This window comes from Macrosteles quadrilineatus, unplaced genomic scaffold, assembly GCF_028750875.1.
Source record: "Macrosteles quadrilineatus isolate MER2022 unplaced genomic scaffold, UCM_ALF_1.0 Scaffold_8__2_contigs__length_117827958, whole genome shotgun sequence".
Lineage (NCBI taxonomy): Eukaryota > Metazoa > Arthropoda > Insecta > Hemiptera > Cicadellidae > Macrosteles > Macrosteles quadrilineatus.
In genome coordinates, this window is record NW_026542601.1 from 79,799,744 (window position 1) to 79,814,100 (window position 14,357).

Below are 14,357 nucleotides of genomic sequence, written 5' to 3' on the forward strand. Positions count from 1 at the left end.
TAATGTGTCTGGAAACCATGTAGAGTGCTTATTTAAAGTAGCGGCTCAAAATAGTTTACACAGTATACATTCATTCATTGGCACAACTAGTTGTCTGTTACAAAACAGTTTTAAAGTGGGAAAATACAGGAGAACTGGATTTTACATGTTACTGTTAACTAGACACTTTTTAAGTTCACGACAAATAATAAAGATAACATCTTGGCTGATTTAAATTTCAACACCTATGTAAAACATCCATATCTTAAGTAATTTTTTAAATGACACATTTATTCTTAAGGAGTACCTACCTACATCTAAAATTTTCATTATGGTTGGCTAACATGTAATATAATTTGTAACTACAGTAGAACCTCTTTAATCCAAACTAATTGAGACCAGGGGTAGTTCGGACTATTGAATAGTTCGGATTACAGAGCATATTGTTTTTTTTACATAACAATAGCTAAAATATGGCTAAAATTGATCAACATCATTTTGGGAAAAGTGAAAAAAAATGTTTTATAAAGTAAAACACAGTGTTTATTTAATACAGTAGTAAACATGGTGAATAAACAGTACTGTAAATTAAATACAGTATACAATAAAGAACTGCTGTACTGTGTATAGAGTACAGCAATGAGGGGTTCGGATTAGTGGACGTTCGGATTACGGGGGTTCGGATTAAAGAGGTTCTACTGTATTCTTGAAATAGCATAGGTCTATTTATCTATTTATACTTGATTTAAACATTTTATACCAAAATCAACAAGCCTGTCCCATAAGTACACTGTTAACTTAACTCAAAGCTACCTTTTGAAATTATTTTAAAGATTTGTTAAGAATTTGAAGTATTATTAACGCAAAATGTTTCTTTTGATAAATATTCTCACTATAGTAAGGATTTGAAAGGTTCTGATGTGCTTATTTCGCAAAAGAAAATTGTAACTTCAGAAATATGATAGCCTAGTAGTGATCAGAAATGAGGTTGGAGAATAAAACAGTTTTGGTCAAAGCTGTTCGGTTAGTTAAATTTCTTTATATTATTTTATTTTAATATTATTTTTAACATCTTTGGCTTTTAACCTTGCATTTGCCTGTCCACATAGGCCTGAAGCTTGTGCGATCGTATCCAGCAAAAGCAAGGTGTGAGCCGTGACGCTATAGAGTGGAAATGGGCTGATAAAATGTAGTGGCAGGTACAACGATCCGAATCCAAGACATCACTGCCATAGATTGGAAGTGTAGCCCTACTGACTGAGCCACCGACTAACCTGATAAAATAACCTAAATGGGTTGACTTAATTTTGTTTGATTGATTATTAAAGTAGAATAAGAAATAAGCTAAAAAGATATTTAATTTTAGCCACAAGCAGTGGCCTGATACTTTATGAGTTGGCTGCAGTAAAAACAAATTATTCCTCCTTTTATGTGGTTCTCTTTAAACAGCAGGTTTCCTTTAACACTAAATTGAAAGGACTTGTATTGAAAATCATATCAGTATCCAGATGAAACAGTTAAAATTAAAAGAACACTTTTAAATCTGCAAATTAATAAACCAAATATCCTATCCATTAGGCTAACCAAGAATATAGATTACAAGAATATAGATTACACCATTTATCGTACACAAAATGAATATTTTCCTGAGCTATTGAATTATTTTACTAAAATTGGTAAAATCGTTAACAAAAACAAAGAAAACAAAATCACAATTATTTCTTAAAAATAAAAACATCTTATCACAAGTATTTACACTACTGTCTGTTATTATAAAATCTGTGACTAGGTATGGCTTCAACGTACTCTTTATAAAGGTCCATCTTGTCTTTCATTTGACTAGTTTTCTTGTTACATAGTAGTTTAGTCACACTATTGTGTTGATTCAGACTAGTTACTCTGTTCAACACTAACAAAGTGGTCCGGGTGTTTTACCATGTGGCGCTTCAAGTTGGAGTTTGAAGTGAACTCTGCCTCACACTCTTGGCATTTGAACTGTCGTACTCGGGCATGCACCCGCAAGTGCTTGTTTAAATTGTTCTTCTCGCCAAACTTTTTGCCACACAGCTTGCACTCAAAAGGTTTCTCCCCAGTGTGCCCGTGTTTGTGGCGCTTCAACGTCCCACTCTGTGTAAATTCCGCATCACAAATGTCACACTTGAACGGTTTAGCGCCGGTGTGCGTGACCAAATGTCGGTTCAAGTGGCTGGAGTTTGTGAAGCGCATTTCACATAGAATGCACTGGAAAGCCTTGATATCATTGTGAGACAGCATGTGTTGCTTGAGACTGTAGTTACGAACAAAGTCTTTGCCACAAATGTCGCATTTGAACTGTTTAGTTCCCTCGTGCACCAGGATGTGTTGTTTCAAGCTGCTACTCCTGGTGAACTTTGCGTCACACAATTGACACTGGAAGGGTTGCTCACCAGTGTGGCTCAACATGTGCTGGTTCAAGTAGCCGGTGTGGGCGAACTTGGCTCCGCAGATAAGACAAGCGTACGGTTTTATCCCCAAGTGATTAAGGAGGTGCTGCTTGAGACCGTTGCTCTGAGCAAAACGTGCATCACAAGTTGGGCATTTATGAGGCTTTATACCGGTGTGCGTCATCGTATGCCTCTGAAGGTGATATTTGTTGGTGAATGAGGCATCACACGACTCACATTTAAAAGGCCTTATCCCAGCGTGACTCATTAGGTGTCGCTTTAAACGGAAACTGTTGGAAAAATTTGCTTGACAAAGAACACATGTAAAAGGTTTCAAGTTGGAGAAATTGCTTATTTGTGTAAGGTAAGATAAATCTTCTAGATTTCCGTTCTCTACATTACTTTCCTCATCAAGAGAATTACTTACTTCTGTACTGGATGGATCTTTACTTGTCCCTTCTAAGTCTGGCAGTTCTTCACTATCTTCTGTTAAACTAGATTTATTTTCATTCTCTTCTAAAGTGACAATTTCACCGCCTTCCTCCATTTCAGAAATGTAGCTTGACTTTTCTTCCGTATCAACATCTTCATTTTCTTCCAAAACACCATTAATTTCTTCTTCTACAAAGTATTCATTGTTGTCCCCCACCTCAGCTGAGTTTTGATCCTGAAGATTTAAAACTTCACTCATTTCAGACTGTTCTATTGGTAGAGGACTTCCCATCTTTTCCGCAGCAATATTTTTTATTTTCACTTATGAAAACTAAATGCCGTAATCTACATTGGTAAATTATTTCTTCACCACAGGAATACCAAATGAAATTTTATACATGTGTTATAAGTCTTGCTTAAAAAATCCAAACTGAGGATAAAGTTTATTTCCTAAGATCCCTTTCCTATCACTTATTGAAAATCTTGAAAACCACGTTCTGGTCTGTATGAGAGGTTGTACTTCCTGAAAAAATGTAAAAACACAAATTCAATAATCAGTTCAGGCACCGTTTTTTACAATTTATAATAAATCCTAGAGGTTTTTAGTTTTATATACTAATTAGACAAGGCTTTGATAAAATTAATATCACCACTTGAACTCACCATTTAAGTTTCACACCAACCTGACCAAGACCCTAAATCTATAGATTTGTCGATAGGAACACAGGCATTACTGGCTGTTAGTCAACAATTGCATAATGAATCTTAATCAGATGTACTGTATGGCTCGTTCAATAATGCAACTCACATGTTTGCTTCCTTTTGAAGTTTTTTTTAAAAAGCACAACAGATTTCTTTTCATTGTACAAAACAAATGGAATGGGTGCCCGCAGGAATTTTCTTCAGCGGGTGCAAACCAGTATTTTGTTTCTGGGGTGGGAAAAAAGGCCATCCTCCAAAATTAAGTTTATATAAATACCTCCGCAGCAGCAAACCTACAGATTCTGACCACAGATGGGGGAATTATGACTAGGTACTCTTTTTTCTTCAATTTAAATATTCAAATTATGACCAATAATGTTTTAATATTTTAGCAATCAAGATATTTTTTATCTCAACAAATCAATTTTTGGTGGTGGTCATAACTACCCCATCAGAGGGTAAAAACAAACATACTGTCCGCGAGAGTAAAGAAGTCCCTTGAGCCAGAGCGATACGCAGCTAAGTTTGGAGGGTATCGCACACTATTTGCAGGCGCTAAGCGTCTGGGCGCCTCGCCTCGATGTCTGTCTGTCTGTAAACAACTGTTGTAAACATAATTTCTCATATCTTTGTTTTCTTAAGTGGATTATCATCATGTGGTCACGTCATTTGATTCAGTGCAGTCTCGTGTGTTCGCGTAATGAGTTCGTTTTGTTTTGGACGGTACTTGTAGCTATTGATTTAAGAAAACGCGGTGCTACTATACATAGTGGAGAGAGGGATTTAATTAGACGGGTGATCGAGTTTTGTGACAACGAATGTAAAGACAAAAAGTTATTAGTGCCGATAGAATAGGCAACATAACGTGCCGCAAACGATTGTAAAGTTTCATAAAAAAACTATTAAACGAATTAGAAAAGCCGGCAAACAAACTCCGGATGAAGAACTCTGTACACCCGGGAAAAAACGCAAGAAGGCTGACCACCATAAAGTACAAATAGATAGTTTTGATAGGCGTGTAACTGTAGATGTAATACACAATTTTTACAAGAACGAAAAAAATGTCCCTACATGTAAAAAATTATTACCTGTTTTGAGAGAAAGAATTAATTTTAAATGGAGCGAATGGGCACTTCGGCGTCTCTTAAAAGATATATGGGGTTCAGGTGGAAGAAATTTGGTCCTAAAAGAAAATGTTTGATTGAAAGGCTTGGCATTGTTAATTGGAGGTTTAAGTATGCGAGAGATAAAAAAGCTAAGGGAACAAAAAAGGAAAATTTTCTATCTAGACGAAACTTGGATGGATGGTAATTTAACGTTCCAGAAATGTTGGTAAAGTATAGACGTCGATGGCGTGTTACCTGATGTGAACGCGTCAAACCGCGTGATTTTCGTAGACATTGGGTCAAACTAAGGGGTTTTGCTTGTTTTCTTGATTTTTTGCTTAGGTTTATGGTAATAGGATTAATAACTTTAATAATAAGTTGTTTATTGCGATGAATGCTATTGAAACTGCTGCACTCGTGTATTACCGGTAATATGCATTCACCATAAGTATATTCATGGATTAACTAATTAATGGATAAACAAAAATCATATAGTAGAAAGGTTATTAATTTGCCTTAGTAACACTAGAAAATGGGTTTCCTTCGATTGTATGACTATGGAAAAAAATATTATGACAGATTTATAAAAAACTTACAGATATTAGGCCTAAATATAAAAATTAAGCCTTAAAACTAGCAGACCAGCGTCAAGACGGCTCTACAGTAATTGTCGCACGAAACGTTCAAGCGTAACGCCTTCAAACTACGAATAGGCCGGAGCTCAGGGGACTTCTTTACTCTCGCGGACAGTAAGCGGGTTTATAGTTATTCAGTGTATATAGGCCTAAGTAGAAAAATGGAAAATCTTACAAGTAAGGCTTTATGGGCTTATACAACTTACAGCTAGTACAAAATTTTTCCTTTTTAATTAGGACTGTTTGGAAAAACTGATATGGTTCCCGGAAAAACATACATAATCTTTTGGTCTTTTTCAATTAGATTCAGATAACCATAGTCAGTTACCGTAACACCTCTTAACTTATTTGTAAATTCTCTCAAACTCAGTCAAGACAAATTTGTTGTCAGCTCAAGTGGAGCCTTCCCCACTCAAAATTTCAATTGACAATTAGAAAAAGTTAAACTTATGTTCAAAATCCATTTTTCTGGCCCTTGGACTATTTGTTAAGACAATAATAGATAATACTTTCTTTGTAGGCTACTTTCTTATTAAATGGCGACCATACAAAGTAGGAAAAGTATTCATTGTTGTCCCCCACCATTGTTGTTTACTGTTTAATTTAGTATTTTAAGCAGTTATAAAATCAGAGTTCAGTATTTTAAGCCAAGCATGAAAGGAGATAAGTGTAGGATGAGTGGCGCGATCTTGTAGTCTTGTTAGTGACTAAGGCCGACATTCCCTAGACACAGCTGTTAAATTAATAGCCCATACAGCTAATGGAAACTAAGGGACCTACAGTTTATAGTGGAATCCGAACCACATTTTTGCCTTGGTATATACAAATTGGTCTTGTCGTAGTACTCACTCGTGCAAACGTTTAATCCACACCAGGGAGTATCGCATCCACAGTGCATGCCTATAAATATCCACAATTCAAGACCTCCTAGTAGCTGGATTACAGGATGACGGCACTCGTGTTTACATACCTCCGTCAAATAGTCCAACAATTAATATTGCTCATCAGCTTAAATGTTTTGTTGCGAAGGACAACATTTTCAAAGCTTGCAACTCATCATAAACACAATTGAAACACAGAAGACACGAACACAAAAAACAATAAAATGATGCGAATAGGCTATAGGCCTACGTAAAAATCATTTAGATAGCCCTATCATAATGTTCGTCATAATGACGAAGGTATGTAAAAACCTAAGTTATTATTGTCTTAAACTTAAGCTATTTATAAGTGGTAAGTTACTTAGCCTATGATTTGCTGTACTTAAATTGTAGATAGGCCTAAACTTAGGTATTGCTTATGGATCTAAAATGAAATTAAAGTTAGGGTAAGTCGTTTGAAAAAAATAAAATAATGAGATTTGGTTGGCAAAATTATGATACAGAGTAACTGATGGATTTAAAAAATACCGATTTCTTTTGGTTCGGTATTTAGGTAAATAGGCCAAGATAACTTAGTCGGAAAAGTAACTTAAAAAGACAATCGCCAATCTGTCCCTATTTCATAGTAAACTGCGGCCCATTTTCAGTTTTAACAAGCTTGTGGTGGAATTGCCTAGTGGCCTAAATCATCACTCAAACTTGGCCTAGTCATGACATAGGGTTAGGTCCTAGCCTCTAAGTAAGTATAAATTAGAAATTGGCTACAAATATTTTCCAGGTAATACAGTAGGCTACACCGATTGTTTGATTACATGTCGACAAATAAAACACATTTCTCAATATTGAATATCAAGAAAAAATACCTTACCTGCTGGGAAATGGTTGGCCCACTGATTGCGGTAAAATGTAATAGGCCCTGAAGTATTTTAAACTTTTGCCCGAGATGTTACATTCTTACATTTTACAAACACCAACGGGAATTCATTCATATATTTTATTAACTAGGCCTATATGGTTAAAAAGAATACAGATTTTAACATGAAACGGAATACTTGTGAAATAGGGCTATATAAATTAATATTAATATCTAAAAGAAGGGCTGTGTAATAATATTTTTTGTTGTCACTGAGTTCGAGTTGCCTCTGCCTGTCATCAGTTTTATTAGCCTTCTCCCTTCTCCTTCTTCTCTTCTGTCGTCTGTCCGTTCCGTTTCAGTTTCACTGTTTCCCAGTTTCAGTTCAGTTCATTGAATCTGATGGAGGATTCAGAAACGATCTGAACTATTTGAACGAATCGCGGAGTCGACTCGGACGCAAGTGGTGTAAGCTAATTTACACCGTAGATTATATTATTCTCCCAATAATTATTTGTTATAACAGTCTTACGTACCAAAAATATATGATGATACGTTCTGACATTGTCTTGTAAGGATTCTTTCTGTAATTGTAGTACGCTAAAATGCCAGGAAGTAGGTACGAGCATAGTTCCCAAGTTCCCATGAGGGTGCGAAACATAAATCTGAGCTTAAACAAAATCTATCTCAACATTCTCAACACTTATGAATACGGTATTCATAACTACAAGAGTAAAAGTTCCTCAGCAGCCCCCCAGCCTCCAGTGCTGGTAAACAAATAATACAGTCACCAATGAATTCAGAGAAACGTCAAAATTGAATGAACAAAAAACATTCTGCAATGGTAACTCTGATCCTACTAAACTAAAAAGTACTTGGAAACCAAAATCATTCGGAATTATAGGATTACACTCCTGTGCGTAGCTTGCCGAGTACGGAATTTTATGCGGGTACCGTCTACACTCTCTACATATACAACCGCATAAGTCGCTTGCTATACTTTTCGCCACACTGACCACAAATAATAAATATACACAGAATAAGTAAAACTAAAACTCAACCTTAATAAACATACACCTAGAACACTCAGAACACTACAATTTCATGTGTAGTATACAGTTCACTATTTTAACTGGATTATCAACTTGCTGTTTTTTTTATATTATTTAACGTTTGTAAAACTGTCTAATGTTTGGGTGGAAGTGCAATCATGGACTTAAGTATAATTTCTCACTCTTGTAAAATCGGAAGTTTATTTTTTTGTGTTTTTAATGATAGTAACTTTGAGTCCATGTTTCGGCGAAATCGCATCTCTGTTTAGAAATTTAATAAAATTTACTTTAATGTAAGATATAGAACCATTTATAGTAGCCACTAGCAACTCGAGCGTAAGTGGACGTGAAACAGTATTAAAAACAGACTTCATTTTTATAATAGGATACATTGTTGTTTCCAACCGACCTAGCTTTAAAAAACGAAGGGTGACAAATACACATATCAAAAACTGGAAAATAGACTCATTGGACTACAATAAGTCTTTTATCATTGATTATTCATCTCCATATATCTTTGCTTTGACTAGATAAAAAATACCGGTAAGAAATCAGTACCGGCACATACTTCCTTAGACAATATAGTAAGTATAAATGGTGGCACTAAGTATAAATCATTAGTACTGTATTTATGCTTTATGGCTGCTTACCCTTTCACCATGGTTGCTTACCAAAAATCAGATTAGATAGTTGGACTGAAGTTGCTCTCCGTCCGAGCTACTATCTTATCCATCATTTAGTGCCCCCGTTTTATAGTTATAACTATAAAACTATAATATAAGTTTTAACTATAACTATAACTATACAGTAATATAAGTTATAACTATAGTTATAAAACTAATGTTATATCATACAACTCTCAAAGTCTGTGATATGACTGAGAAGAAGAAGAAAACTAAATTGAGCCGGTGAAATTCAAGTCTTTTGATACGAGTTATTCATGAGTTGACTCACTAAGGTGAACCAGAATAGTTGCCTTTACAATCGGTCCCATTTGCCACCCACACCCAGTCCAATAATCTAAATTGAAAATACCCCCGCCGCAACTAGAGATGCAGACTAAGCGAATTTCCATTTGCCTGATTGGATTTTCACTAAAATATTTCCTTGAACATGTCGGATTGATTCACTGTTTAAATAACATTACCTTTAACGAGTACTTTAAATTAGTTTACTGCTCAAATGTACTAATGTGCTAATAATATGAGGATTTTTAGTAAAATGTGAAATGTAGGAATTGAATACATAAATATGCCAAATTGATCAAATCATTTCCATATACCCCCACCACAGAAAACATGCAGAATAATCGAATTTCAATTTGTATGATTGGATGTTTACTAAAATGTTTCCATAGACAAATCATATTTGTTCCCTATCTAAAAAAACTTTAGATTTAACCTGTTTTTTAGGTATTCTGCTTTGGAAAGGGAAGACAAATTTTGTTAATCAAAAGTCGATAGTGTAAGTTGAAATAAATACATTTACCAAATTTGATAAACTAAACTATGACAGTTTTTCCATAAGAACAACATGGGAATTTTAAATGTACATTTTTTAATATTCTCCTCAACCTCAAATCCTACAATAACGCTTCAATATTCAAGATTATATGTTTTTAAGCTCTACACAGTGGCTGTAATGATAATTTGTCATTTTTATGTAGTAGGGGTAAACACATAAAAAACCAATTTTTGAAAAACTAAAAACTCCTAGAACACCCTGTGATATATAAATATTAAATGAGTTCAAATTCGATATGAGTCGAAATCAATCGCTATTGAAACTTCAATAATTATTGATATTTACCGCCATGCAAATGTACAATAGTACAGGTGTAAATGTATCGAATAGTTTTAGAAATCATATTTTATTTACTATTCCTATTCAAATGTATTATTAGTCCAGGCGCCAAACGGGTTGAGTATGCACTGAAAGTCTGACAAAATTTGACTTTTGATTATTGTTGGGGACATTTAGTAGATGAAAAAAATCGATGATGTCGCATTTCTAGGGTGGTCACAACTCGGGGGGGAGGGGGGGAAGTTGCGTGGGTCATCAGTTTACGTTTCCGCGTCTAACTCACAAACGGTTAATGATAGAAAGGTGAATTAAGCGTCTATCTACGCCTAAATATATTATCCTTCAAAAAGGTCATTACAACCTTTCTTCTATCTCTTATACTTTAGGCGCTAATCAACATTTATTGCAAAAAATTAGATTTAAAAATAATTTAAAATGAAATATCGGAAATATTGCGCTTGTTTAGGGCATGTTACAAACTATTTATGGTTAGAAAAACTAACAAGTAGTACAACAGCACCAAGTTTAAAGAAATCTGTGAAAAACAACAGAGCTACGTTAATTTCAGTAAGAGTAAACGTGGAAAATTCATAGTAGTATCGAGGCGCGCATGGATGCTACGTAGCCCACAATCAATATAGGTTTGATGTTGTAAGTAACTATGGGAAAGCTGAATTTTTCTATGCTGTTAGACCATGTTGAGATGATCATTTTCCCGAAAGTCAACACTCCTCCCCCCTTGTGCTTTCCTCTAACCCCCCTTTTTAGATAAATTTACAGCCTCTTAGCAATTAAGCTATAACTTTAAAACGGGTAAGGATAATAATGCAATCTTTTATTAATCATTTTGCGTTACGATAATCTACAAAAATAATTATTAGATAAATAAATATTTAAAAAGAATTATTATAGATTTCTGAAGAAGAAGAAGAAGAAGAAAATGTGTTCATTGTAATAAAATATCAATACAGTGTTTTTTTTATTTAAATGCAAAGAACAATGGTCAAAGACCGTCTGTTTTGTGTTAGACACACTGATTTTAAAATATTTTAAAACAGTTTAAAAAAATTCTATGAATCACATACAATTATTCATGAAATAAACTGATTTCAACTACAGAATATACACAAATAGCACTACATAGTAATACAGATCAGATAACAATTGAATGAATAATAAAATTTAAATGTAGCCTACTGAGAATCAGAATTTCTCTTGTAAACAGTTAATAATTCATAAAACAAACCTGTTACTTTTATAATTTACTTTGATAGATACTTAACAAATAATATTTTATAATTTTTTTAAATTACATAGATTTTTCCCATTTTTGTATTGATATCTCAATTCTTAAATTTAATAATTAAACTCCATTATCAATTCCCACCCTTTACTCCACGCCCCTTTGAGATAATTTCCAAGTGCCCACCAATCTTTGCCATTTAAAAATTAAAAAAAAAAAACTCATATTCATTTAAATATAACTTGTTGGACCAAAATTGACGTATCTTTTTTTTTAATTGGACATTCTGCTATAAAAGGGTACACGTTTCATCCCGGTTGAGATTACATAGTGGACATACATACATTTTATTTTCCATATAGAGTTAACTTTTTATTAGACGACCCCCTTTGTTTGTAAAAAATGTTTTTAGGGATGGTTACGAATAAAAAAATATATCCACCATTTTCCAATATGGCCAACAACTTTGTTATTTCTTATGGAATACGCTGTATTTTAGTATTATTTTAGAATTTAAAAGCTATTTTTTTATTCGTGACATTTTTTCTCTAAACCTACCCCATTTAGGAGTTACAGCGTGTTATATCTAAAAGAAAGGCTTGTGGTGTACATTCGGCATCCTGTAGCTCATAAACGAGTAAGTTGAGAGAGAAAGTGCAAAGAATAAATAAGTCACATATAAGTCCTCGTTCAAAAACATATATAAAATACGTTAAAAAATACTGATTTTGTTGTTTTAAAAATGGCCACCATTTTCAAAAACGGTAGCTTACTTTGTTATTGGAACAATTTATTTTATAGTTTTTTTAAAATGTAGATGTGATTTGAAAACTTGTTTATTCTTTGTATTTTCGCTCTTGAACTTACTCGTTTATGAGCTACAGGATGCAGGATGTGCTCACAAACCATTTCTTCTTCGATGTAACTCCTAAACAAGTAGCTTTAGAGAAAAATGTCAAGAATAAAGAGGTTTAAAAATTGTGCGTTTACATTCTAAAACAATCATAAAATACAGGGTATTCCATAGGACTAACAAAGTTGTCAGCCATATTGGAAAATGGCGAACATATTTTTAACTAGTATATCACTATAGTCTGTATATGTACTGGATGAGCTACTTAACGTTAATATAATCTATATAAAGCGGCAAATTCAAATACAAAAAACCATAATATACGTAATTTTTTTCATTGTTGCGGTGCACAAAAAAGCCAGAGACAATCAATATACTGTACTATCTATAACCACTATATGCAAACAAACTGTTAATAACTATGTGTCATTTTAAAATGTAAACTATGCACCCCAAATGTTGTATCAAAACATTTTGTTGTGCGACCTCGTATAAAAAAATCGACAAAGAAAAGTTTCATAAATTAATCCGTAAAAAACATTTTTTTATGTTTATGATATTTTTTAACTATGAATATTTAGGATACCATGGTAAATACACTTTTTGTAGAATATCGTAACGCAAAATGATTAATAAAAGATTGCGTTATTATCCTTACCCGTTTTAAAGTTATAGCTTAATTTCTAAGAGGCTGTACATTTATCTAAAAGGGGGGGTATAGGAAAGCACAAAGGGGTAGGAGTGGGGAATTTTGGGAAAATACTTATCTCAACATGGTCTAACAGCATAGAAAAATTCAGCTTTCCCATAGTTACTTACAACATCAAACCTATATTGACTGTGGGCTACGTACCGTCCATGCGCGCCTCGGTACTACTACGAATTTTCCACGTTTACTCTTACGTAATGAAACGTAGCTCTGTTGTTTTTGCACATATTTCCTTAAACTTGGTGTTCTTGTACTATTTGTTAGTTTTTCTAACCATAAATCTTCTGTAGCATGTCTTAAACGCGTACAATATTTCCGATATTTGATTTTAAAGTAGTTTAAAATTTTAATTTTTGCAATAAAAGTTGATTTAGGCCTAAAGCATAAGAGATAGAAGAAAGGTTGTAATAACCTTTTTGAAGGATAATATATTTAGGCGTTGATAGACGCTTAAACCACCTTTCTATCATTAACCGTTTGTGAGTTAGACGCGGTAACGTAAACCGATGACCCGCGCAACTTCCCCCCCTCCCCCCCGAGTTGTGACCACCCTAGAAATGCGACATCATCGATTTTTTTCATCTACTAGATGTCCCCAACAATAATCAAAAGTCAAATTTTGTCAGACTTTCAGTGCATACTCAACCCGTTTAGCGCCTGGACTATATACTCTGGGACAGTTTTAATTTTATATTCAATCTGAAAATACGTAGTTTAACAACAACAAAAAGTGAGTTTTTTTTTCAACCAATTGTAAAATAATAAATATTAGGAAATTTTTATATGGAATATGTTGACCTATTTTGGACAAATAAACAGTTTCATGCTTGAGAATGTGTTCACAAACATCTTTAAAAGTATGCAAAGTTAGGAAACGCACGTTTTCAAAAGCATTCCAGGATTGTCTGGATGTGGGTGAACATATTCATAAACTCCTTCGAGAACGAGAACCACACACACACACGTTGTAATTACCGTACTTAATTGTGTCAGGGAAAATATAGCTGTAAATACGTGACCTTAAAGCGTGTTTCAAAACTTCAATCATCTCAATAATTTCTAACTCCAACATTTTTGTCCAATGACACGTATACCCGTTCAAATTCAGAATGACCAACTTCGGACCAAACTGCCTAGGGTAATTTCGCGATCTACAAGGAATTCGAAAATCCAGTGGTTAAAGAACGGAAGTTTGTTTAAGTACAGTTAAGCCTGGATTCCAGTCCGAGCGCCGACGGCGATACAGGAGGCACTTTCTACTGGATATCTGGGACAAGCGACCAGTGGCGGCGTTGAAACCAAAAGGAGTCTTCACTGAATATGAGGAATTCGCTGGACTTGAGTTGTATTGAATCAGCTGATATCAAGAAAACCTTATAAGGAAATTGAGATATTGGTATCGCGGTGATGTTGTTTTCTGTAATGTTCACGTCATCAGAGGGTGGTTACAATTAAATTACAGTTGAATTAGAAAAACTTACATAGACAACTCCTTATACAAATAGCATCATGAGCTACTTTAAATCCATAACTTGTCTTATCTTATACTCTAATACGAGCTATGTTTGTCTGACTTATATATATCTCGAAATCCAGCGGAAGGATTTTGACTAAATTTTGGAATTAGGGACTTCCCAACGTGATTGGTGACAGCAACAACCTCAAGAAAATTCGTATTTCGCTACA

General features: G+C 34.2%; 1 protein-coding gene across 1 annotated transcript; it reads right to left on the reverse strand.

Annotated features, from left to right (window-relative positions):
* On the reverse strand, positions 1-7,293 carry LOC129001757 (zinc finger protein 436-like). The gene is made up of 2 exons (XM_054429192.1): positions 7,027-7,293; positions 1-3,357 (listed from the first exon to the last, which is right to left on the reverse strand). Exon 2 carries the CDS (start codon positions 3,124-3,126, stop codon positions 1,870-1,872), a length of 1,257 nt encoding a protein of 418 aa, XP_054285167.1. The 5' UTR covers positions 3,127-3,357; positions 7,027-7,293; the 3' UTR covers positions 1-1,869.
* Between the last annotated feature and the right edge of the window lie 7,064 nt (positions 7,294-14,357).

Excerpts from the sequence above, each read along its gene's own strand:
- LOC129001757 (XM_054429192.1), bottom strand. The coding sequence starts at position 3,126 with ATGGGAAGTCCTCTACCAATAGAACAGTCTGAAATGAGTGAAGTTTTA.